Source organism: Grammomys surdaster, unplaced genomic scaffold (assembly GCF_004785775.1).
Source record: "Grammomys surdaster isolate TR1022 unplaced genomic scaffold, NIH_TR_1.0 125852, whole genome shotgun sequence".
NCBI classification, from domain to species: Eukaryota; Metazoa; Chordata; class Mammalia; order Rodentia; family Muridae; genus Grammomys; species Grammomys surdaster.
Window position 1 is genome coordinate 2,629,315 of NW_021620678.1, and position 24,647 is coordinate 2,653,961.

Sequence of the window (24,647 nt, forward strand, 5' to 3'; positions counted from 1 at the left end):
CTCTCTCTCTCTCTCTCTCTCTCTCTCTCTCTCTCTCTCTCTCTCTCTCTCTCTCTCTCTGACACACACGCACACACACACAATCAGAAGGGACTCAGATATAGGTGGTCCGAGTGCAACTCAGTTCTGGATCTCATCCCATAAAATTGGGCACAGAGGCAAGACGTGTATTTGCAACATTTGGAGAACTAAGACAGAAATTCTCAAATCAGCCTGAACTAAGAGACCCTATCATAAAAAAAGGTGGGGAGAGGATAGAGACATAAAAAAGGAAAAGACAACTTAAGAAAAAATTGAGAAAATGTTTGAACAGGACTATGCAAATGCCCACTGATGACCAAAATAGATCAGAATATATTCAACTGTATTACAAGTCAGGAAAATATAAGCTCAAAGCCCCAAATACAGACTACCTCACACAAGACTAGCAAAGATGACTCTGAGGATACCAGGTGCTGAAGGTCCAAGTCTTAAGCTGCAGTCATTACATTACTTTTTATAAACAACTTTCCTTAGTAGACACCATGAGAATTTTAAGACAAACTGTGACCCTCTGGAAGGTCACTACTCATTGCTAATTGAAACTGTATTCTACACTTCCTTCCAAAGTACCAGTTTTCACCTCTTTGAGGAGAGGCTCCTTGTGACAAAAGCATTTGGAAAATAATGTGCCGCCACTAGATATTCAAAAGACAATTCTAAGCCAGGTATGGTGGTACAGGCCTTTAATCTCAGCACTTGGAAATCAAAGGCAGGAGGATCTCTGTGTTCATGAACAGCCTTGAGCCGGGCGGTGGTGGCGCACACCTTTAATCCCAGCACTTGGGAGGCAGAGGCAGGTGGAGTTCTGAGTTCAAGGCCAGCCTGGTCTACAGAGTGAGTTCCAGGACAGCCAGGGCTACACAGAGAAACCCTGTCTCAAAAAAAAAAAACAAAAACAAAACAAAACAAAAAATCAGCCTTGGGGAAAACAAAAAAAAAAACAAAATCATCTCAAAAAAAAAAAAAAAAGGACATTTCTAATTGTAAGTATATATTTTAGGGGAACAATTTTACAGGTTAGTCAAACTGAAGTACATTTAAAGAACAAGTAAAACAAAATACAAGACTTCAGAGATTATAATTAAAAATAGCACGGGAATTTGCAAATATTTTAGTGTCCTAAGTCAAAGGAAGATTTATCATGCACATCTTGAGAATTATAAAATAATCCCAACACTGGGTAACTTCACTTTTCCTAAAACAACTCACTAAACTTACCTCTGCATTTTCATCTCCCATTTCCTGAGGGGCATCAGTGTCTGGTTCAATTACACCTTCATTGTCAATTTCTGCCGAAGTTGAAAACCATGAGATTAAAAACTAAATTACGAGTGTGGTATAGTTAACGGCCACTGGCTTGAAACTGTAAAATGAGATGAACTGCTCTGTGTGGAGCTCAGGGCTAAGTACTACCCAATAAGATGGAGGCTATAGGTATAACCCAAAAAGAAAATGAACTACTTGCTAGTACAACTATAAGCTACTTTCACCTAAACTCTGATACATTATAAACTACTTCCCTGCTAAAAACAACTACTAATAGCTGTTAGTAGGTAAGCTGGAGAGATGGTAACTCCAGTACCAAGGGATCTGATATCCTCTTCTGGCTTTTGAGAGTACCACATACGCATGTATATGGTATATAGGTACACCTGTACACATCAAATAAAAATTAAAAAAACAAAACTACTACTTAAAACTGTTGGTAAAAATCAGATAGCTAGTGTAATGATAATGATGGTTATATGCACAACATTTTACATAAAACACACCGCTGATTTGGTCACTCTCCAAAATTCACTTGGGAAAGAATTGGGGGTCAGAAAGATGACTCAGTGTGTAGAATGCTAGCTCCAAAGCCTGAACTTGAGTTCCTGCCCTGAAACTCTACAAGGTAGGAAAAAACTAACCCCCAAGAGGTGTCCTTTTGACCTCCGCAAAACCTTTCCCATAAACTTCTCTAATAATTTTCCCAGTTATACTACAACAGTAAAAATTTTAGAGAGTAAATATAACTGACAAAATGCTATTTCATTTTAATATAATTAACTTTAAAAATCAAGTGTAGACAAATTCTATAAAACACAGGCATACCACTGATACAGGAAAAAGTCTGAAGTTCAGTATTATAACCAAACCAGTAAATAAAACCAGCCACTTGACATTCAGGAGGCTGAAGCAGGAGGATTGTCTCAAATTCAAGGCTACCTGTGCCATAGTTCCAGGCCATCTTGGGCTACAAACTGAGACACCATATCAAAACAAACTGCTAAACAAAAGCCCAAGCACACAGGGCTGTCACCAAGAGTACCTACTACACACTACACCACCCCGTGCTCACCTAGATCGCTCTCCTCACTCGATGGCTCCTCTGTCTTTACGTTTTCCTCTGTCGTCTTGTCTCTTTTTTCTTCCTAGCAGAGGAAAATTAGATAGTGTTGTCAGTACTTAAATATGTAACACATTTTATGTGTTTGTGTCTGTATACACAACATACACATGAATACCTTACTTGAATACACTATATTTCAGTTGTCAATATCTTTCTTTTACTTCTCATTTCTAATAACTATAGGTCTGGTAGCATCCAAACCTTTAAGAATTTAAACTGTCAGGGTTTTGTTTTGTTTTATAGCAAATTCAATTCATATACTACACACTACAGAACATTCTTCAAAGGCACTGTACTCTAGGACTGTCCATGATCTAGCATCTTGGCTGTACACGGAAACTCCTGCCTACAGTAGAGGCACTTAGGATCAGGGGCTTATGAGGTCAGATTACCCTGCATGAGACTGTTTCAAAAAACTAAAACACAAATAGGAAAATTATATTTCATGCAAAATAAGCCAGACTATTCCCAACTGATGTTTAAAAGACTGAAAACAGTCAAGACAGTGAGGTCACTTGAACCTAAGAGTCTGAGGTCAGTCTGGGCAACAATGTGAGACTTATAGGAAGGGTGAACATTTTTAGATTGTTAGGGTTTTTTGTTTTTGGTGTTTTTTTTTACTTGTTTGTTACTGTTTTCTCTTGAGTCAGGCTCTCACTATGTAGAGTCAGCTGGCCTTGACCTCAGAAATCTACCTGCCTCTGTCTCCACGTGGTAGGATTAAAGGTGAGTGCCACCACACTCAGTATGGTATGTTTACCATACCAAATGTCCTGAACCCTTCAGTTTTCAAGGGTTGCTCAGTTTGAGAATTATAAAGAAAGCGTCTGTGGAAACACACAAAGAAATTATGAAGCTTAGAAGAGCACATAATAGCAAATTTTCTCTCACCCCTGAGAACCACGAATCGTCTTATCTACTCTGATACATTATGGATAAGAGATAAATTGGCACTGCCTTCTCTGGTTAATGAGGCTATGTATCTTACAGAAAGTATCACTACCAGCCAACCTTTACCTACTCATCCAATTGTCAGTACATCGGAAGTAATGTATCTACACTCTAAGATTCTTTCCCCCATTCAACCTTTTTTGGTTTTGAGACAGGGTTTCTCTGTGTAGCCCTGGCTGTCCTGGAACTCACTCTGTAGACCAGGCTGGCCTCAGAAATCCTCCTGCCTCTGCCTCCCAAATGCTGGGATTAAAGATGTGAGCCACCACTGCCTGCTGCCCCCCACTTCAATCTTAAAAACCAAAGTCAGGCCTGGGGTGGTAAGTATATGCATTTAATCTCAGCACGTAGTAGATCTCTTGAATTAAGAGGCAACCTGGTCTACAAAAATTCAGGTCAGCCAGGACTACACAGTAAGACTCTGTCTTAAAAAAAACAAGGCAAGGACTGGAGAGATGGCTCAGTGGTTAAGAGCACTGACTGCTCTTCCAGAGGTCCTGAGTTCAATTCCCAGCAACCACATGGTGGCTCACAGTCATCTGTAATGGGATCTTCTGGTATGGCTGAAGACAGTGACAGTGTACTCGTCATATATGTATGTGTGTATGTATGAATGAACTAAATAAATCTTTTTTAAAAAAAGCCTACTATGCTGACATTAAAAAAAAAAAAAAAAGCAAGATGTGACAGGTAAAGAGGCACTTGCCACCAAGTCTTGAAACCTAAATTCGATCCCTGGGATCCACAGTCAAAGGAAAGAACCAATGTTTCCAAGTTGTCGTGTGACCTCCACACAGACACTGTGGCACATTCACTACCATCATTCTCTTATGCTCTCATAAACTTAAAAAGTAAAATTTCAAGCCAGGAGTAGTGGCAAAAAGCCTTTAGTCCCAGTACTCAGGAGACAGAAACGGGCAGATCTCTGTGAGTTCGAAGCCAGTCTGGTCTTGCAGATCAAATTCTAGGACAGCCAGAGCTACAAAGAGAAACCTTGACTTGAAAAACCAAACACCGGGCTGGAGTGATGGCTCAGCAGTTAAGAACACTGACTGCTCTGCCAGAGATCCAGAGTTCAATTCCCAGCAACCACATGGTGGCTCACAACCATCTGTAATGGGATCCAATACACTCTTCCAGTGTGTGTCTGAAGACAGCTGCAGTGTACTCACATACATAAAAAATGAATACATCTTTAGAAAAACCAAACACCAATGACTCCCCCCCAAAAAAGGTAAAATTTCTCCTAAAAAAACAAATGCCTAAGTTTCCATCTTAATTCTATAAAATATTTGTTAAGTCCTTAGCAAACATGCAAACTGTTGGTATGTTGGCATATACTTTTAATATACACTCCCTACAGTCTCACACATTTGAAGGATTAGGCACCAGGGAATAGCACTATTTGAAAGCATTAAGAGTCTGGCCTTGTTGGAGGAACTATGTCACTGGGAGTCAGTTTTAAGGCTCCAAAAGCCCAATCCAAGCCCAGTGTCTCTATCTGCACATCAGGATGTAGCACTCAGCTACTGTTTGTGCCTGCCACCGTGCTGTAAGAGTTGCCTAGGTAATGGTACTCCTTCACAGCACAGACTAAACCTCTGAAACTGTAAGCATCCCTCTAATTAAATGCTGTAAGAGTTTCCTAGGTAATGGCATCCCTTCACAGCAACAGATCAGTGACTGACAGTCTCTGTATATAGCCCACACTGGTCTCAAAAATATAGTATCTTATCTTAAACAAAACAAATTTGAACTTACCTTCGTATTTTCTTCTGACTTAGCTTTATGAGTAGCAGGTGGTACTTTACCCCCCATGCTTGAAATAAAAAAAAAAAAGATAAGTTGTTTAGAATAGTCACTATAAGTTCATTAAAAAGCAATGAACCTAAAAAGGCTAAATGTTTCCGATAACTTTTCAAAGCTTAGTACATTCTCAATTAATATGAATGCTTTGCTATGAGTTTTTGTAAACTTCAAATTGTCTTCAGCACACCTTTCTCCTGCCTCTTATAAGCCTTGTACTACAGCTCTTCCTAAAGGTAAAACAAAAGGCAGAAAAACCAATAAATGAAGTGATAAATCATTCTCTAAGCCATTAGCTTAGAAAATAAGGCCTTAGGAGGTTGACATTTAGCAAGAGTATGTCAGGAGCCTCGGTGGTAAAGTGACTCCCTAAAATGCAGAAAGAAGCCACTGGATTCTTTGCAAAGCCCTGCTTTCCAAGTAGTCCAGGGCAACCTGAAAACAACAAAACTTAAAGGGGAGAAGCCTACAAAAAGATTAAATTTACATGTCAACAGCAGAATGCCTAAGTGGCTGCTGGGTAAAAACAAACCAGCAAAATAAGAGATTTAAGGATTTGTTAACTCAGAGTAACAAAAGTGCCTTACACATTAATCTTTTATTACTGTTGTTATCTGTGGTGTAAGTGCAAGAGCCCACAGGGAGGTGGGAGGACAACTCAGTTCTGAAATCCCAGACCTGAACCCAGGGTCTGTCAGCAAGCACTTGTGCCCACCCAGCAGGCATGGCTTCTTCTATAACTAGAGCCCTACTCCCCACATTTCCATTGGTGGGATCCGGATGTAGGATGTATATCTAAGTTGAATTTAGATGAGCATCAGTTTCCAAGTTCTTGTCACCGATTTATGCTAGTTATCAACAGTGTGTAGTTATTCCACCCTAGACTTCTAGCCTTCCTGGTACATGGTGACATTTCATTGTATTAAGTCCCTTTCCATACAGTCTCGACCATCGAAAGAGTGGCTTTTGAAATGCTCAACTCTCATCCAGGTTCTCATTACATTGTCTTATCCATGAGCCTGAGTCAGTTGCATCTTCAATAAACCCAACATGAAACAGAATTCAAATGCAAAGTAGCAAGTAGAAAAAAAAAGTCTTTTGCCTTTGTGGAGATTCTAGGTGGATTGCTTTTTAAGGGCTGGAAAAACGATTCAGCAGTTAAGAGCATTCACTATACTTACAAGGGCTCTGGGTTCAGCTCTAAACACAGACATAGCAGCTCAGAACTGTCTGTAACTAGTGAAAAAGATTTATTTTTATTTTGTGTTTGTCTATATATACATATGTACATATAGACACACACACCAGGTGTATACCTGATGCCCCTGAAGCCAGAAGAGGGTGTCAAATCCCTTGGGACTTGAATGACACAAGATTTTGAACACCACCAAGGATGTTGGAAATTATACCTAGGTACTTTGGAAAGCAATCAACCTTCCAACCTCTCAAGCCCCTGTTTACTTGTTAAGACAGTCTGACTTCTTAGCCCAAGATGACCTTCAAGTTTTGATCTTCCTACATCCTCGAAGATTACAAGTATGTATGTCACTAATTCATCCAAATTTGACATTCCTTCTTAAGGACCATTCATTCAAGAAAATTGTACAGTTTATTTATTCTAATAACACACACACACACACCCCTTCCATTACTCAATATGTTATTATATATTATTATATATTATTATATAATATACTCAACATATTAACAGATAATGGTTCCTACATGACAAAAGATTATATAATCCAAAATGTCTTAGTTTTAACGCAAAATGATTCAATAAAGAACAAGTATATAGACACTACAAACATTTCTACACTTTAAAAAAAAAAAAAAAGGCCGGGCGGTGGTGGCGCACGCCTTTAATCCCAGCACTTGGGAGGCAGAGGCAGGCGGATTTCTGAGTTCGAGGCCAGCCTGGTCTACAGAGTGAGTTCCAGGACAGCCAGAACTACACGGAGAAACCCTGTCTCGAAAAACAAAACAAAAACAAAAACAAACAAACAAACAAACAAACAAAAAAAAAAAGGGAGGGGGCAAGAGATGGCTCAGCAGTTAAGAACACTGACTGCTTTTTCAGAGGTCAAGGGTTTATCCCAGCACCCACATGGCAGCACACCACTGTCTGTAACTCTAGCTCTAGGAGTTTTGACATCTTCACACAGATACACATGCAGGCAAAATGCCAATGTACATTAAAAAAAAAAAATTTAAAAAAAAAAAAAGAAGAAGAAGAAAGAAAAGAAACACCTTTGAAAGGTACACAGTAACCAAACACTGGATCATAAGTTAAATTTTAATGAAGGGCTTCTTAGCTGTGTTTTTCCTAAGTTTCAAACTTCAGTGTCAGGAATGTAGGGTGACATCCAAACATAGTTACAACAGCTTAGCTCTGTGAAGTGACATCCCTGCCAAGAAATGTAATTCTAAGAAAAGCTCAGACAAATTCAAATGGAGGGAATTGCTACAATAACTGGCTTTTAATACTAAAATCATCAAAATCATAAAAGCCAAGGTAAAACTGACAACTTTTAGAAGGAAAATGAGCTGGCAACAGAATACAAGCTGTAATTCGAAGGGCTGGACAGTATTAACTCATTGTAGAGACTGTCCTTACTAACAGGAAACACACACTCAATGGGATTGAGCGTGATGGCAAGCTATTATCAGCAATCAATTCTGAACCAAAACTTGTTCCAAAATAAAAAGATTAAACATAGAAAAATGTTTTTATGAGCTATACCTCATGTCTCTCACATTCTAAATTGTAGATCACTACTCCCAAGACCAAACCAATTTTAAATGTAGATCATTTTGACCTAAGTTCTCTCTCAATGTTTCAAAGAAGGAAGCTAGCTTTCTGCAAAAAGTCACCATTCGGACTTTTTCTGCATTTTTTTTTTCCCCTGAAACAGAGTTTCTCTGTATAGCCCTGGCTGTCCTGGAACTCACTCTGTAGACCAGGCTGGCCTCGAACTCTCAAACTCAGAAATCCACCTGCCTCTGCCTCCCAAGTACTGGGATTAAAGGTGTGTGCCACCACTGCCCGGCCCCCACTTTTTTTTTTTTTTAAATCATCAACCAGGCAGGATAGAGAAGAAACCTTCCTCTAATATGATCACAAAACGCTTTCTTCATAATTCTCTTGAGAGTGAGAATCTCAATCTTCTTTGAGCTATTGTTAATTAAGCACAAGTACAAACACTGGGGTGTTACAGTCTAAATTCTGTACTGAGGGCAGAAATGCATTCTACTCACTTCAGATATTTCCTAAAAGCCATGTTCCATCCACTACTGCAAAATGTGTTTGTACAAGGACAGTTTATCTGGATTCACATTTATTACTGTGAATTCAGATCTGGTTCTATTTCTTTCTTTCTTTCTTTATTTTTTCCTTGTAGGGTAACAGGGTCTCACTAGCCGTGGCTGCCCTTGAACTCACTAGATCTAGGACTACTCATGTTATTAACATTCCTAGAGTTGAAATCTTGAGTTCTCTTTTTTTCTTGTAGTCACTGTCCACCCAAGGTTAAAATATTGAAAACAGTTTGCTCTAAATGTTACCACTGTTCATAGACTAACTTTATATTTGATATATCACAGAGCCAAGGATGGGGGCATATACCTAGCACCTGTGAGGCAGAAATAAGACATCTCTGAGGTGAGACAAGCCAGGTTTACAGAGAAAGTTCCAGACCAGCCAAGAATACATAGTTAAGACACCACCTAAAAAGAAAAAACAGCTAGTTTATATTAACATCTCAATTTAAGTTTTGAAGGCTCCTAAGCACCCCAAGATTCTTCACCTCATACTGAAGTATGCCACGCCAAAACATCACAGACACAATACTTGAATTACCCATGAGAAATACACAAGCTAAGATGCTATTTCGGTAAATAGTGATGCCTAACAAGAATTCTACTAAATGTAATTTGGAATTCACTACATAGGCACAATTTCTCCAGGATAATTTTTAACATTCTTAAGAATTTTTTAATTATTCCTTTGGTATGCCTATTACAGAAAAAAAAAATTTTGTTTTGACTTTTTGGAATTAGTTTTCTCTGTGTAGACCAGAGACTGACCTCAGAGATCCTCCTGCCTCTGTCAAACAAGTGCTGGGATTAAAGGAGGCATGTACCACCACCACCCAAGTTCCTTTAACAAGATGAGTGGTTGAAAGAACAGAAAGATCTTAAGCTTTTGGGTTAACAGGCTATTCATTAGGAAAAGCCACTAAAATCTAGTCCTCAATTCCTATTCCTAACAAGTATCTAATGGCAACTTGTGCATTTTTTGTTTTTGAGAAAGCAAAGACTTCAAAACACAGGACTGTTAAAGGGTATTTCCAGGACTCAAAGCCATATTACACAAGTACACCACTAGGGTTCTCCTCCATTGTTTTAATAGTTACTATAATTTTATAAGTTCTTAGAGTTCTATATATTTAACATGAGTAAATATCCTACAACAACTATAAAAGTGACAGAAGAAAAGAAGAAAAAGCTCAGAGGCTTTGAAGAATGTCAGCACACCACTTCTGACTTCTGACTTTCTTTTTTCTTGAGCATATGCTTGTTGAAATAGTTTACATTCTTAGTAATCACCAGGTCCATTTCCCCCAAAGAAAGTTACTCCACCAGCTTTTGCTCATGTCTTAAGGAGTGCCTATCCAAGATCTTGAAATGCAGCTTTACTGACTGTGGTTTTGTTTGATTCTTTTGGATGGGAGGGACCCATCTCTAAATGGCCCTGCTGTGTTTGGCCAGGCTGGTCTGAAACTCCTAGAATCACAGCTGCTGCAGCCTCAACCTCCAGAGAACTAGGAACTCAGGCACATGTTGCCCCTGTTCTTCCTTAATACTCCCAGCCAGCAGGCAGCTTTCCTGGGCAGGGGAAGGTATGCTGGAACAAGCACTAAGCCTCCCCATTAAAAAATGTTGTTTTTTTTTTTTCTTTTTGGTTTTTCAAGACTGGGTTTCTCTGTGTGGCTTTGACTGTCTTGGAACTCGCTGGCCTTGAACTCAAGAGATCCACCTGCCTCTGCCTCCAAAGCGATGAGATGAAAGGCATACCGCCACGGCATGGCCGCCACCTGATTATAAGTACTTTCCTAGCCAGGCGGTGGTGGCAAATGCCTTTAATCCCAGCAGTTGGGAGGCAGAGGCAGGCGGATTTCTGAGTTCGAGGCCAGTCTGGTCTACAGAGTGAGCACCAGGACAGCCAGGACTACACAGAGAAACACTGTCTGGAAAACAAAACAAAAAGGTACTTTCCTAAAAAAAAAATCCCTTCCTGGGCAACATTTGTAGCCCTCCTTTTAACAGCTGAGGAGCCTCTCCTCCAATAGGTAAACTGTTGAACTATTAAACCATAATTATAAAAACAAACTTTGTATCATTTATTTGTACCCTAAAACAGTACTTAGGTAGCTATACTGACATTAGATGTCTTGAAGACCAATCAAGACGGACCTCTTCCCTCATAATCAGCCTTGGACTTGAAAAAGAAGCATTAGCTTTGCCCTTTGACAGGATTTAAAATACCGTAAGGGTTGAAGAGATTACATTTCACCAACTAAGAGTTCTTGCTGTTCTTTAGAGACCCCCAAGTTCATTTCCTGGCACGTATATGGGTAGTTCACAACTGTCTGTGACAGCAGTTCCAAAGGATCTGATACCCTACTCTGGCTTCACTAAAAAGTATGCAGTGTACTTACTAAAGTACAAGCAAAATATTCACACAAAATAAATATATCTTTTAAAAAAATTAAACATATAAAAGGGTCCTTCCTAGGTGAAGAGTATCAGGGATTTGTAGAGACTCATTAAAATTAAGCCACTTCCTCCTAGTCCACCTTTCCCTGGGAAGACTATATTCTAAACCACCCAAAACATTACACACTGGGGCTGGGGAGATGGCTCAGTGATTAAGAATAATTGTTGCTCCTACAGGAGACCCAGGGTCCAGTTCCAAGCACCCACAATAGTGCTTACGACCACTAGTTCCAAGGAACCCGATGCCCTCTTCTTTCCTCCCTGGGCACCAAGCATACATATACACGCAAAGCATTCAATACACATAAAATAGCTCAAAAAAATGAAACAGCTGGTGTGTTGGCAAATGTCTTTAATCCCAATAGCTGGCAGAGACAAGGGATTGCTGTGAACTTGAGGCTAGTCTGGGCTACAGAGCAAGTTCTCAGCCAGCCCAAAAAAAAAGGTTTTAAAAAGAAAAAAATTACACATTATTTACTGGATCCTCCCTTAAAGTTAATCCAAGTGGACTTGCCAATCATCTGGCCAGAAAACAACTTCTCAGAAAAGCTGGTTCATCTGAAGATATGCAAAAAAGTATGGAATAATTATCTTTAAAGAAGTAAAGTACTTAGACTGCTTATATGAGCCCTTCGCTCCACACAGTTGCTTTCAGGCCTTCATGGCTAAAAGGTCTGCTTGTTTTTTTTCTGGGTTCTAATTGAAAAAATATATAACTTTACCTTTCCCCATCTCTTTTTTATATTAACCAAAGTCCCTAAACATGCTCGACATGACACACTGAACATTTTCTCTGAAGATCCTCCCCAATTTCTACAAGTACTCGGAAGCTTTCACTGCTGACCCTAATTCAGAAGGCATGACTTAATATCTTTTCATCTCCCTCCTCTTGGCAGCTGTAGAGATTTACAGCTTGTCGGCACTGTTGATTTTCACCCTCAAATTCTAATTGGTGCCTATGCTTCCTTCTAATTCTGTCTTTAGAAATCTCTTATCAACGAAACTAAAACAACAAAAAGAAAAACCAATTCCCCAGTAATGCCGTTTCCAGCAGTTGGCACAATATCTATTCACGGAATTCATAGTACGCAGACGAAATACTCTCCAGTTAGTCCTGCAAGCACACTGGTCTTTGAAAAAATCATTTTCCTAAAGTATTTGAAGCGACTGCGCTACAACTAACGTGGGTATAACTAATCCCCAACACAATTCCACGCAATTAAAATCGCCGTAAGGTCAAATACAGATAACTGAAGTTATTATAGAATAAAGAAGTTATCACTACGAATATTTAAAACGATACATGGGTCAATGCGACTTAAGCAAGACGCCAGATTCAAGAAAAACAGTCCCCCTGTAAAAGCTTTGTCTTAGTTCGCGCACTATTTCCACTACTCAAATATCCACAACCCTCCACATTTATTTCTCCCCAAACACACCCCCTGGAGACTCCACTGCGGGAAAACCAGCTCTACCCTCTGCTTTTCCACCCATAAATTGCCCAACGTTCCAAATCCTTCCGATAACCTCTCGAAGCCACTAAGGACCGAACCACGAAGGGGCCTAGACCCGCTACCCTCCTCCTCAAGCCAGCTCGGGCCCAGCTCCCCCCTCTTCCCGTCCCCAACGGTCCGCGGGGCCCAGAGCTCACCTCTCCACCCACTCCCTCAGGAAGCGCATTTCCTCGGTGTGCAGGACGCTCGGGTCCTGCCTACACATCTTCACGAAGGCCCGAAGCTCGCTCACTTTGCGGGGATCCATGGTGGGGAGGCTGCAAGCTGCAGGCGCTGGGCGACTGCCGCGATGCCAGGCCCGGGAGCGGCTCAACGTGACCAAGTAGAAGGGGGCGGCTGCCGCGAGGCAGAACAGACTAGAACCTCCCCGGCTGCTGGCTCCTCCCCCCCAACGGCCTCGTGACCCCGGTCCTTCGCTCGCTCATTCCTACTTCTACCTCTGGGCCTGTGCTCCGCCTAGAATCTTCTAGAAGTGTAGCTGCCCGTGATAATGCCTGCTTCGATAGGCAAACAGTTTTACTCGCATTCTTTCCTCTGACCTAGTTCCTGGGATAGATGAAGGACCCTGTGTGTGTGCTTTCAAGCGGGACATAGGGAGGCATTTGGAATAGGATATTTCTTCTGTGAAGGTAGGCACTAAGCAGAACACGACGCCTTAATGAGGGGGGGGGGGGGGAAATGCCCGTGGGACCGGCGCGCCAAAAGCCCAGCCGGGTGACGTCACTGCTCTGCGCCGCCCCGGGAAGAAAGCCCGCGAGCGGCGACTGCCGGAAGGGGCCGGGCGGTTGACTAGTTTCCTGGCGACGCGGCTGTGCTAGTGGCTTTTTCCGCACAATTTGTACTTTCTCTTCCTGACCAGTGTGGTGCTGGCCATGCCGTCTCTGCTCTCAACCCCCAAGCTGGCTCCCGTTATAGGAAGGCTCCGCGGCCTCTCAGGTTAGAGTCTTTCCTGCCGGCGTCCCCTTCAGGTCTTCCTTTGGAGAAGCCTAAAGCAGCTCAAAGAGCTACAGGTTGATGATCTGGACCAGTCGGCTCCTGGGGCCCCCCCACAGATTTTTCTTTTGACTGGCTGCTCTGGGAAACAGTGGGCTTTAGGCTCTGTTATTCTGGGAAGCTAGAATGACTCGAAGAGCAGGGAACTCCAAGGGATTGTCTTCAAAGTTACTCGAATTCTAAATTTGTAGCTTTTATCATCACACTTGGTAAATTGTTTCATGTCAAGTAGCGCGTGTGTGTGTGTTAGGTCAGGGTAAATCTTTCGCCTTTTCATAGGTTTCATTGGAGAGCTACCTCAAAGGATAGAAGAAACACGTTTAGAAACAAATTCAGGTTATAAAGAACTAGACGGGGGACGTGCCTAAGGTCTTACATAAACAGTCAAGGTGATAGAGCACGGAGAATGTGAGCCCTCCGTGTACAATATGGTGAGCAATTAATCTAAAATAAAATTTTACACTGAAAAGTGAGTCATCTACCTTGTAAGGGGACCTAATATTGGATTATACTTAAGATGAGATGTGCAAAATGTGAACCAGAAAATAGGGTATTTGACATTAAAATTGGTCTTGATATTTACATATGATACTTGGGTTCGCTGAAAATGAAATTATATCAGCTATTTAAAATTTCTCCATTGCACAGACCCTATTCTGTAATCCTGGAAGTTTACGACATGCCTTTGAGGGGAGTGAATGAAAATGTGTGATTGATCAGTTATATTCACAGAGGCCACAAGCCTGTGACTAGACTAGAACTAGCTTTTTGTTTCTGATCGTTGACTCTCTTGAAGCTTCGTGTAAATCCTGACTTGATCCAGCTTTAGGACTAGATACTGAACTAAAATAAGTAAAAATCTAGTAAATATATTTTAGTTTGTTTCTAAGGAAAGTAAGTTCAGTATCCTGTTATATTACCACTAAATGTTTTTTAGTTTTAATGAAAGAGTGACATTGAATCTTCAGTTTACCACTGAGGGACTGAAACACAGTTAAGCCAGATGTTTGTTACATGATTGTGTCCAGTCGTTTATGGCAATTCTTTATCTTAATACTGCTTGGTGGAATCCTTTTGCAACTTCTCATTTCACGAGCCAGAAAGTGCAGTTTCATCCAGTAACTTTCTGAGTTAGTTATTGAGGGTGCATCTCAACTTCACCACAGTTGCTCACCATCAAAGGGGAGGCAGACAAGCAACTGATGACATTATAGCTGCATGATTATAGTCTTGACCCAACTGGTACAGGATCTCAGCAAAGAAGAGAGGAATGTTTGTTTTTTTTTTTGGCATTTTAATTATTCTGTTATCTTTGGAGTTTAGGTTTTAAATCTCATAAATAGGACTTGGATATGTGGTATTCCTGGTTACTCCTTTTTTAAAAAACATATTTTTATTGAGACTTCCATACAATGTAGTTTAATCATTCACTTCTCCCAGAACTTACCTCCCCAACTACATGTAGTTGCCTTTCTTTAGAAAGGCTCTGGAGTAGTGGTTCTCAACCTTCTTAATGATACAAGCCCTTAATTCAGCTCATTTAGTGGTGACCCAACCATAAAATTATTTTCTACTTCATAACTATATAATTTTGTGTGTGTTGTGAATCGTAATATAAATAGCCAGTATGCAAGACTTGATGATACTGGCCCTCTGTGAAAGGGTTGTTCGGCCCCCACAGGGTTGTGACCCACAGATTGAGAGTTGCTGCTCTAACTACCATAAGAAACCAGGTATGGGCCGGGCAGTGGTGGTGCATGCCTTTAATCCCAGCACTTGGGAGGCAGAGGCAGGCGGGTTTCTGAGTTCGAGGCCAGCCTGGTCTACAGAGAGAGTTCCAGGACAGCCAGGGCTACACAGAGAAACCCTGTCTCAAAAAAAAAAACAAAAAACAAACAAACAAAAAAGAAACCAGGTATGGTGATGAACACTTTTAATCCCAACACTAGGAGGTTTCTCAGTCAGGGTTTGTATTTCTGCACAAAACATCATGACCAAGAAGCAAGTTGAGGAAGGAGGGGTTTATTCAGCTTACACTTCCACATTTCTGTTCATCACCAAAGGAACTAACACAGGGGAGGAACTTGGAGGCAGTAGCTGATGCAGAGGCCAGGAAGTGATGTTACTTACTGGCTTGTTTCCCCTGGCTTGCTCAGTTGCTTTCTTATAGAACCCAAGACTACCAGCCCAGGGATGTCACCACCCACAAGGGGCCCTCCCACTTTGATCACTAATTGAGAAAATGCTTTACTGCCAAATCTCATAGAGGCATTTCCTCAAGGGAGGCTCCTTTCTTTGTGATAACTCCAGCTTATGTCAAGTTGACACACAAAACCAGCCAGTGTGGAGGCAAATGGATCTCTGAGTTTGAGGCCAGCTGGTCTACATAATGAGTTCCAAGACAGCCAGAGCTACATAATTGAGACCTTGTCTAAAAGAAAAAAAAACTTTTTCACCCTAGGAAGGCATGCATATCTGAAGTGTAAGTAGTATGGAAGGTAATATCTTTTTGCGCTTTGAAGTTTTTGATTTTTGGTGCTAGTGTTTGGTTAGTTGATTGTAGGTGATAGGAAATTAACCTGAAGTTGTCACAAGGTTTAGCACTGACTTATACACCCTCCCCCCAGCCCTGCAAATGTTGCTAATTTAAGGTCCATTTAGTTGAGAAATTTTATTAGATGGAATATGCTACTAGTCATCCGAGAAGAAGCAAAATAAACTACTAGTTGTATATTAAAAAGTTGCATTTTTAGCAGGAAATAGTGGCACACACCTTTGATCCCAGCACTCGAGAAGCAGAGCTAGGGGGATCTCTGAGTTCCAGGACAGCCAAGGCTGTCATACAGAGAAACCCTGTCTCTAATAAATAAATAAATAAATAAATAAATAAATTGCATTTTCAGATTAAGGCATTTAAGAAACATATTAAATCTGACATAGGAAAGGAAAGTTAACTTCATTCAACAAAATTTGAGCACCAAATTTGAACACTAAAAAGTTTCTCTCCTTATGATAGGCAGATAAAAAAGGAAAAGATTACTGTGATGTAGAATCCTAATTTGCTAATGAAATAAAGGTTCCATGTTGTGGTGAAGGAGGATGCAATAAAGAGAGATAGAGAGGAAACGCAGACACACCTTCAGAGGTCTGACCTTCAGAGGCTCCAGGGTCTAACAAAGCAGACTGTAAGAGTTGTCCTGGCAGCTGTCATCAGTGGTTCTGTCATCAGAACCACAGAACACCAATAACAGTGGTGGTACTAAACATTTTCATTTGAGATGGAGACTTTTCTAAAAATTATGTTCATGAGCATATGGTATTATACCAAAGTGATTATTTGGTCAGATGCATAAAATGCAATTCTTTAACAGTGATTGGCAAAATAAATTTGTCCATTGAGCTCTCTTTCCTCTGATATTCCTGAACATACTTTGGAAAGGCTGTGCTTTGGCTCAGTGAAAAGAAACAATGAGAAGTTCAGGGGGGAGGAGAGCAAGAAAAGAAAAAGAAGGAAAAAATGAGGTTTTTCTTCTAGACAGTGAAAGGTTTTTGTTTTGTTTTTAAGCTTAAGCTATTGGGAAAAAATAATTAAATCTGAACTTTTAGTTAAAATGTGATAACTCATTCCTGTACTCCCAGCACTTAGGCGATAGAGGTGGTAGAGTCAACAGTTTGTGTTCATCCTTGGCTCACATAGCAAGTTCAAGGCCAGCCTGGGCTATATAAAATCCAACTCAAAGAGGAATGGAGAAGCGAATTGGAGGACATATTAAATTCTTACTGTTTTTGAGATTTTGGGGTTTGATTCTGGAAAGAGTTTTGTTTTGTTTTCAACTTTAATTCTGCATGGAGACAGGTAAACCTTGCTAAATGAAACATTTTATGAAAATATCATTTAAAATACCCTAAGCTTTTATGAGTTTATTTTCTGAAAATAACTTTGAATATCCCCAGTTTCTCCTAAAGAGTAAATTACCTTTCCTCCCACCTACCCACTGACACAATACAAAACAAAAATTCACATTTGCTATTTAAAAATAATAGGCACTGTAATTGTTTCTGACTTTCAATTTAGTGTTTGTTTGGACAAAAGTGATAGGTTTCGGTGCTGCTGGATGATTTGCTTGTACCTTTTAATATAGTAATTTACAAGAATTTAAGACTGGCAGCTTAATCCCTAGAATAATGCCTAGAATTTACAATAATTACATTTTTTTTTTAAATTTTTTTATTGGATGTTTTATTTACATTTCATATGTTGTCCCCTTACCCCATCCCCCACCCACCCAGGAACCCCCAATCCCCTCACACCTCCTCCTTCTTCTTTGTGGATGTAACCTCTATCTACCCCCCCACTCCCACCTCCCCACCCTCAAAACTCCCACCCCCTGGGGCGTCCAGCCTTCATGAGGTCAAGGATCTCATCTTCCACCTGTGCCCAGCAGGGCCCTCCACTCTTATATATTCAGCTAAAGCCCTGGATCCCTCCATAAGTGCTCCCAGGCTGGTGGTTTAGACCCTGGGAGCTGTGGTTGGTTGGTATTGTTGCTCTCCTCATGGGGCCACAAATCCTTTCAGCTCCTTCAGTCTTCACTCTAACTCCTCCATTGAGAACCCCATGATCACTTCAATGGCTAGTTGTGAGCATCTGCCTCTGAATATGTCAGACTCTTGAAGACCTCTGAGGAGACATCCATATCAGGCTCTTATCAGCATGCACTTCCTGACTTCCACATCAGCATCTACCTTTGGTGACTGCACATGGGATGGATACTCAGGTGGAAAGGTCTTATATGACCGATATATATTGAATGACATGTATAAGTACAAGTCCTGCTGCAAATTGTCTTCAGTGTTTAATAAAATCAAACATCTCTCATGTAGCATATCCAAAATTTAGTGCTTCTTTCTCTCTCTTTTTTTTTTTTAAATATTTATTTATTTATTTTATTGATGAGTACATTGTAGCTGTCTTCAAACACACCAGAAGAGGGCATCCAATCTCATTACGGATGGTTGTGAGCCACCATGTGGTTGCTGGGATTTGAACTCAGGACCTCTGGAAGAACAGTCTGTGTTCTTAACCGCTGAGCCATCTCTCCAGCCCCGCTTCTTTCTCTCTTAAGACAGTTCTAGTCTTCTATTTCTGTGTTCCAAAACCTGCTGCCTTCAACTCCTGTCACACCCTGTCAGCGTACCCTATGGCAGTGGATCCTCTTGCCACCACCTTGGACCAAATGACTATAATCTCTTAAATGGATTGTGGCAGTAGTTTGACTTCCCTTTTTCTAACCTTGCTTACTTGAGTCTTTCGGCAACAACAGAAGTGCTCAATTTCAATATGTGATTCCTCCTCAAAACCTCCTGTGTCTTAGTCTCTCTCCATTAACAGTTAACAGGCATGTAGCGATCAGTCAATCCCTGCAGAATCCTTTCAATGTTTGGTTGAGTCCATTTTCTCTCCTTAATCTGTGGCACTGATCTCTGTGCTCCCCAGACTCTTCTCCTGCAGCCTATATCTCAATGCTCCTCCGACCCCTCCTATGAAGCCTACATCAGGAATGTTGCACCTTGCTAGTTCAAGTGTCTGGGCATCTTAACCAAATACCAACTTGGCTTATCTTTTTAATTGAGCAACTAAAAAAACTGGCAGATCCTATTTTACTTCATTTAATATGTCTCCAGTTTGTAGGCTCTGTGGCTTTTGCTTACTGCTATGTATGTATACCTCAAATACCTAACACTTAGTGGTGCCATATGCCCTTTAGGATGCAGAGGGAACTCAGAGAAACTCTGTCCTCACCCCTCCCCACCCCACCCCCAAAAAAACCAGAACACCTAATACTGTTCAGCAAGTAGTAGATCCTCAAATAGTAAAGTTATATGAATGAAAGGATGAATAAAAAAGTATTTAGTTTAAACCATTTGTTTGGAATCTAATGTATTTGTAACTCACAGTATTTTCTCCCAACATGATCCTTAAATATAATATTTATGCTATTTTACAATAATGTACTTTTAGATCCTACATACAGATAAGATGAAACTAAAAAGTTTCATATCTGGAGAAAGTGACCAGTGCTCTGCAGCACATGATATAGCCAGGTTGTTCCAAGGAATCTTGGCTAATACTGGCCTTTTAAAAAATTGTGGTATAATACACACTAAATTTAGTTTACCATATTAGACATTTTTTCAATGTGTAGTTCAATGGTATTAGTATATTCACATTGTTGAGAAGTGGGGTTCCAGAAAATGTTTTTGTTTTGCAGGTCTGAAGCTCTTTGCCCATAAAACAACCTCTTTCCTACTTCCTGTCTCTCACTTTGGACTACTTTAGATACCATGTCAATATTATTCATTCGGTATTTGTCTATGAGTGACTGGCTTATTTCACTTAGCATCTTAAGATTTTAGTAATTCAAGTATTCCAAAATCTCATCCATGTTGAAGCAAATGACAAGGTTTTTCAGTTAAAACTGCCTTCATCAAACAACTGAGACACAGAGGCAGACAGTATGGCAGGACTTTTTTTTTTTTCTGAGACGGAATATTCATGAGAGTGTGTGTGTGTGTGTGTGTGTGTGTGTGTGTGTGTGTGTGTACACTTGTATGTATGTGCACGCAATTGTGGCTACTCAGCAATTTTTGTTAATGTCTTGATCTCTTGATTGTTTGGGTTGCTTCTACCTCTTAGATGCTATAAACAGAACTGCTGGTGGACATCTATACAAATGTCTGGCTCCTTCAAACTTAAAATACTTGTTATAGTCTAAACCTGTGTTTCTTAATAGATTCTTATCTCCTAATGCTATGTGTATTTACAAGAAATTTGTGATAGTATTAACTGAAGGATTAAATAGGTCATAAACTCCACTGGGGGCGGTGGGGATTTTATGCTCAAACTGCTCAGAAAGAAAACATTTTTTTTTTAAAAAAAAGACCTTTGACCTTTGTTGTTTTTCATAGTTTTAAAATCACAGTCATCACAAATTCATCTTTTTCTAACATAACTTATCTACACTTGGCTAACCAAATCTTGTTTAAAATGTTTTTTAAAAAAATAAAAAAGCCAGGCATGGTAATGTACACCTTCAATCCCAGCAACTAAGAGGCAGAGATAAGCAGATCTCTTAAGTTTGAGGGTTAGCGTTTCTCCTTAGCAAACTCCAGGCCAGCCAGGGCTACAAAGTTGAAACCATATCTCAAAAACAAAGAAAAAACCCCACCTACTCTTACATAGTATTAAACAAATGTCATCTATAAAACTCTGTGATTAACCAAAACACACAAAAGAGTGGTGTTCAAATGTTATATGATCATAATGTGTCTAGACAGTCAATTAGCGATTCCTTTTGTTGGACTTCTTCTTCTGCCCCTCTTTGTGCTTCTTCTTTTTCCTCCTACCACCTTCTTTGAATCCTGCTGAGAAAATGGAAGGTTCCTTCTTATTGGTGATCCAAGGTGTTCCTTGTTCATTGTTGTCCACAAAAGTATATTGAGTTGTGCTTGAGAGGGTGTAGGAATTTGGTGAATAACTGCTGAATGACTGTCTTCTCCAGTTACATTTGTCTGTAAAACCCTCTTCATTTGCCACACTATTTACAAGAAAGGATCTCAACTCACTGTCATCTTCAGCTTCTCTTTCTTGACGGTTCTCAAAAGTTTTCTTTGTATTAATATTTCTTCCATTAATAACTTTGCCTGAAGGTGTAATGGGTATATAGTTGCCCATCTCAGTATCGTCAAATGCCAGGGAAGAGAATGAAGTAAGGCCCTCATGCCCCAGTGAAACATAAGACGAATATCCCGTATCATAAGAAGAGAGCCTGGCAAATACTGGGTGGTCATAGGACCGGGAGAAAAGGGATCCTGTGCCTCTGCTTCTGCTTCCGTTGGAGCTTCTTGAACTGCTTAAAAGCTCCTCAAGTGAGTCTTCAAAGAAGTGAAACGAAAATGGATCCCTTTCACCAAAAATTTCTTTAAAGACATCATCTGCCTTACGGAATATGAAACCGTACTCATGTTCATCGTCAAGATGACTTCCACCTCCACCGTTTAATCCTTCCTTGCCATATTTGTCATAAATGTCCCGTTTTTCACCATTTGATAACACTTCATATGCCTCGGCGACTTCTTTGAATTTTCGCTCTGCTTCCTCTTTATTTTCTGGATTTTTATCAGGATGCCATTTAAGTGCTACTTTACGGTAAGCTCTTTTAATGTCTTCCGGTGACGCATATCTCTGCACTCCTAGAACTTCATAGTAGTCCACCATAGTTCGACAGTATTAGAAACAAACACCCTTGGTTGTGAGCACCGTGTTTTCGTTGCAGCTCAGGCTCTGTTGCTGTTGGAGGTGGCAGAAGTGACTGCAAATAGGCATATTTTTACATTGAAGGCAATGTTAGTACTGTGGGTGGGCCACTGCTGAAAGATTTGAGGGTTCTGATTGTGTGGCAAGCAGAGGGTCAAGCATGTCAGAGCTGCATTATGGTGTCATACTGGGCTAGAGATAGGGATTGTATCTTCTAAATGCAACTTCTCCTAAGTCACTCTGTGCAATCTATAGCTAATAGCCACGACGTTTCTTTTATATATTCTGACCTCCAGATTACTGACCCTTAATTACTGCATAGTTCTATGGGGTTTGGTTGGTTGCTTGGTTGGTTGGTTGGTTGGTTGGTTGGTTTGGCTTTTCAAGACCGGGTTTCACTGAGTAGCCCTGGTTGTCCTGGAACTTACTCTGTAAACCAGGATGCCCTCAAACTCAGAGATCCGCCAGCCTCTGCCTCCTGAGTGCTGGGATTAAAGGTGTGCACCACTATCACCCAGCTTCTGTGTTTTTATTTAGAAAAATAAAAACTCTGAATACTTTTGTTGGGGTGCTGGATAGATGGCTCAGAGGTTAAGAGCACTGGCTATATATGATTATATCTATAATGGGATCTGATGCCCTCTTCTGGCCTGCTAGTTTTTTTGGTTTTCTTTTTTTTTTTTTTTAAGATTTATTTATTTATTATATATGAATACACTGTAGCTGTCTTCAGACACACCAGAAGAGGGCATCAGATCTCATTACAGATGGTTGCGAGCCACCATGTGGTTGCTGGGATTTGAACTCAGGACCTCTGGAAGTGCAGTCAGTGCTCTTAACCACTGAGCCATCTCTCCAGCCCGTTTTTTTGGTTTTCAAGACAGGATTTCTTTGTGTAGCCCTGGCTGTCTTGGAACTAGCTCTGTAGACCACATTGGCCTCGAACCCAGAGATTTACCTGCCTCTGCCTCCTAAATTCTTGGATTAAAGACATGAGCCACCATGGCTAATAAAAATAGATCTTTAAAAAAGGAAAAAAAGTTGACTTTACAGGTAAATTATCTACAATTTAAAAAAAAATTAATTGTTCTATCCTGTCGTTTTGTTTTCCTAGAAAACCCTCTTTGCTCTTCATCCTTCCCTGTTCATACCTGTTTGCTTTCTATCATACCATCAGTTAAATTATTTTCAGTGACAGTAAATGTAGCATGTGGTTTAGGCTCTTTGCCAGGTCTTATCAAATTTTGCTTAGTGCTTGGTTTGGTTTTGAGAGACTGGTAGGACTGTGAAACACTTAAAACTCAATATGAATTCTTCCTAGTGTACCTGCTTCCATACACTAAAGTGATACGTGTATCTGTTGGTTATATCCTGAGTCATACTCCCTGGTATGTTTATTTTTACTTTCTTATTTAATTGACACAGGTTTCCACCAAAACAAATATTTTGTGTTCATAATAAACTGGATTCTAAGAGATAATTTGTAGAAACCTGTCACTTGTTAATGAAAATTTAATATTTCAACTTGAGCCTGGTTTCAAATTCTGTTCTTTTCACTCTACTCTCATTTCTTAGACCAGAACTTTGGAGTGTGGGTTCTAGACATTGCAAAATGTAGGACAGTCTGTGATCCAGAGGAAAGTTAGAAAATTGGGGGTGGGAGCTAATCTCCTAAGAAGCCCTCAGAATTTGGGAAAATATACTATAATAAAGTATAAAAGTAAGCCAGTCTCTCAAAACCAAACCAAACACTAAGCAAAATTTCATCACACCTAGCAAAGAGCCTAAACCACATGATACATTTACTGTCACTGAAAATAATTTAACTGATGGTATGATAGAAAGCAAACAGGTATGAACAGGGAGAGATGAAGAACAAAGGGGGTTTTCTAGGAAAACAAAACGACAGGAATAGAACAATGCTTTTAATGGTACATACTTTTAATCCCAGCACCAGGGAGGCTGAAGCAGGTGAGTACATGTGAGTTCAGGGCCAGTCTGGTCTACATAGCAAGTTCTAGGCCAGCCAAGGCTACATAGTCCCAAACACACGCACACGCACATATATATACATGCATCTATATGTGGCTGAGCTCACTGAGCCAATCCTTGCCAGCCTAGATTACATTGCAAGTTACAGGGCAGCTAGGACTATAGTGAAACCATACCTCAAAATAATAATAATAATAATAATAATAATAATAATAATAATTTACCTAGTTAGGTCATATAACTTAAATAAATAGAATAGTTGGCTATATACAATATATAGTTGGCTATATATACAATATAAAACAGAATAGTTGGCTATATACAATTTGTAAGCATCAAGTATGGTGTGTTTCTTCCTATTGTAGAAAGGGAAAGTACGGCTGTGCTGTTTTATATGAATTGTATTTGAGACAGGTATTGCTCACCAGTAAAGAAGTGAGATGAGTCTGATAAATTCACTTCTTTCTACACTCAGCACTGGGCTTTGATATGCTAAGAAAATGTTTCACCGCTGAACCAATACTCCCAACTCTAAGTAGAGTTTCCTCTGTTTTTCAGTGCCAGGGATTGTACCAAAGCCCAGCGTGTGGAAGTTAAAAGCTGTGTCTCGGAGGCAGAGACAGGCGAATTTCTGAGTTCGAGGCCAGCCTGGTCTACAGAGTGAGTTCCAGGACAGCCAGAGCTATACAGAGAAACCCTGTCTCGAAAAACCAAAAAAAAAAAAAAAAAAAGCTGTGTCTCTGAGCTGCAGCCTGGCCTCAGAACTTTTTTTTTTTTTTTTTTAAAGATTTATTTATTTATTATATATGAATACACGGTTGCTGTCTTCAGACACACCAGAAGAGGGCATCAGATCTCATTG

At 40.2% G+C, this 24,647-nt stretch overlaps 3 protein-coding genes across 6 annotated transcripts in view; 1 reads left to right on the forward strand and 2 right to left on the reverse strand.

Moving 5' to 3' along the window:
- St13 (ST13 Hsp70 interacting protein) overlaps positions 1 to 12,820 on the reverse strand; it is a 35,675-nt gene extending 22,855 nt beyond the window's left edge. Inside the window, exons 1-4 of the mRNA XM_028789982.1 lie at positions 12,621 to 12,820; positions 5,147 to 5,204; positions 2,384 to 2,456; positions 1,261 to 1,331 (exon numbers count right to left, since the gene is read on the reverse strand). Of these exons, the coding sequence (XP_028645815.1) occupies positions 1,261 to 1,331; positions 2,384 to 2,456; positions 5,147 to 5,204; positions 12,621 to 12,730 (312 nt within the window). The 5' untranslated portion in view covers positions 12,731 to 12,820. The remainder of the gene's footprint in view (positions 1 to 1,260; positions 1,332 to 2,383; positions 2,457 to 5,146; positions 5,205 to 12,620) is intronic.
- A 506-nt stretch (positions 12,821 to 13,326) lies between these two features.
- Positions 13,327 to 24,647, forward strand: part of Xpnpep3 (X-prolyl aminopeptidase 3) — a 52,130-nt gene continuing 40,809 nt past the window's right edge. For all 4 annotated transcript variants that reach the window (XR_003714205.1, XM_028789858.1, XM_028789863.1 and 1 more), the window contains exon 1: positions 13,327 to 13,419. Coding sequence is in view for 3 of the 4 variants with exons in the window: in XM_028789858.1 (XP_028645691.1) it covers positions 13,356 to 13,419 (64 nt within the window). In the remaining variant the exon portion in view is untranslated. The remainder of the gene's footprint in view (positions 13,420 to 24,647) is intronic.
- On the reverse strand, positions 20,565 to 22,018 carry Dnajb7 (DnaJ heat shock protein family (Hsp40) member B7). Its single transcript, XM_028789864.1, has one exon. The coding sequence runs from the start codon at positions 21,752 to 21,754 to the stop codon at positions 20,819 to 20,821; it is 936 nt and encodes a 311-aa protein (XP_028645697.1). The 5' UTR covers positions 21,755 to 22,018; the 3' UTR covers positions 20,565 to 20,818.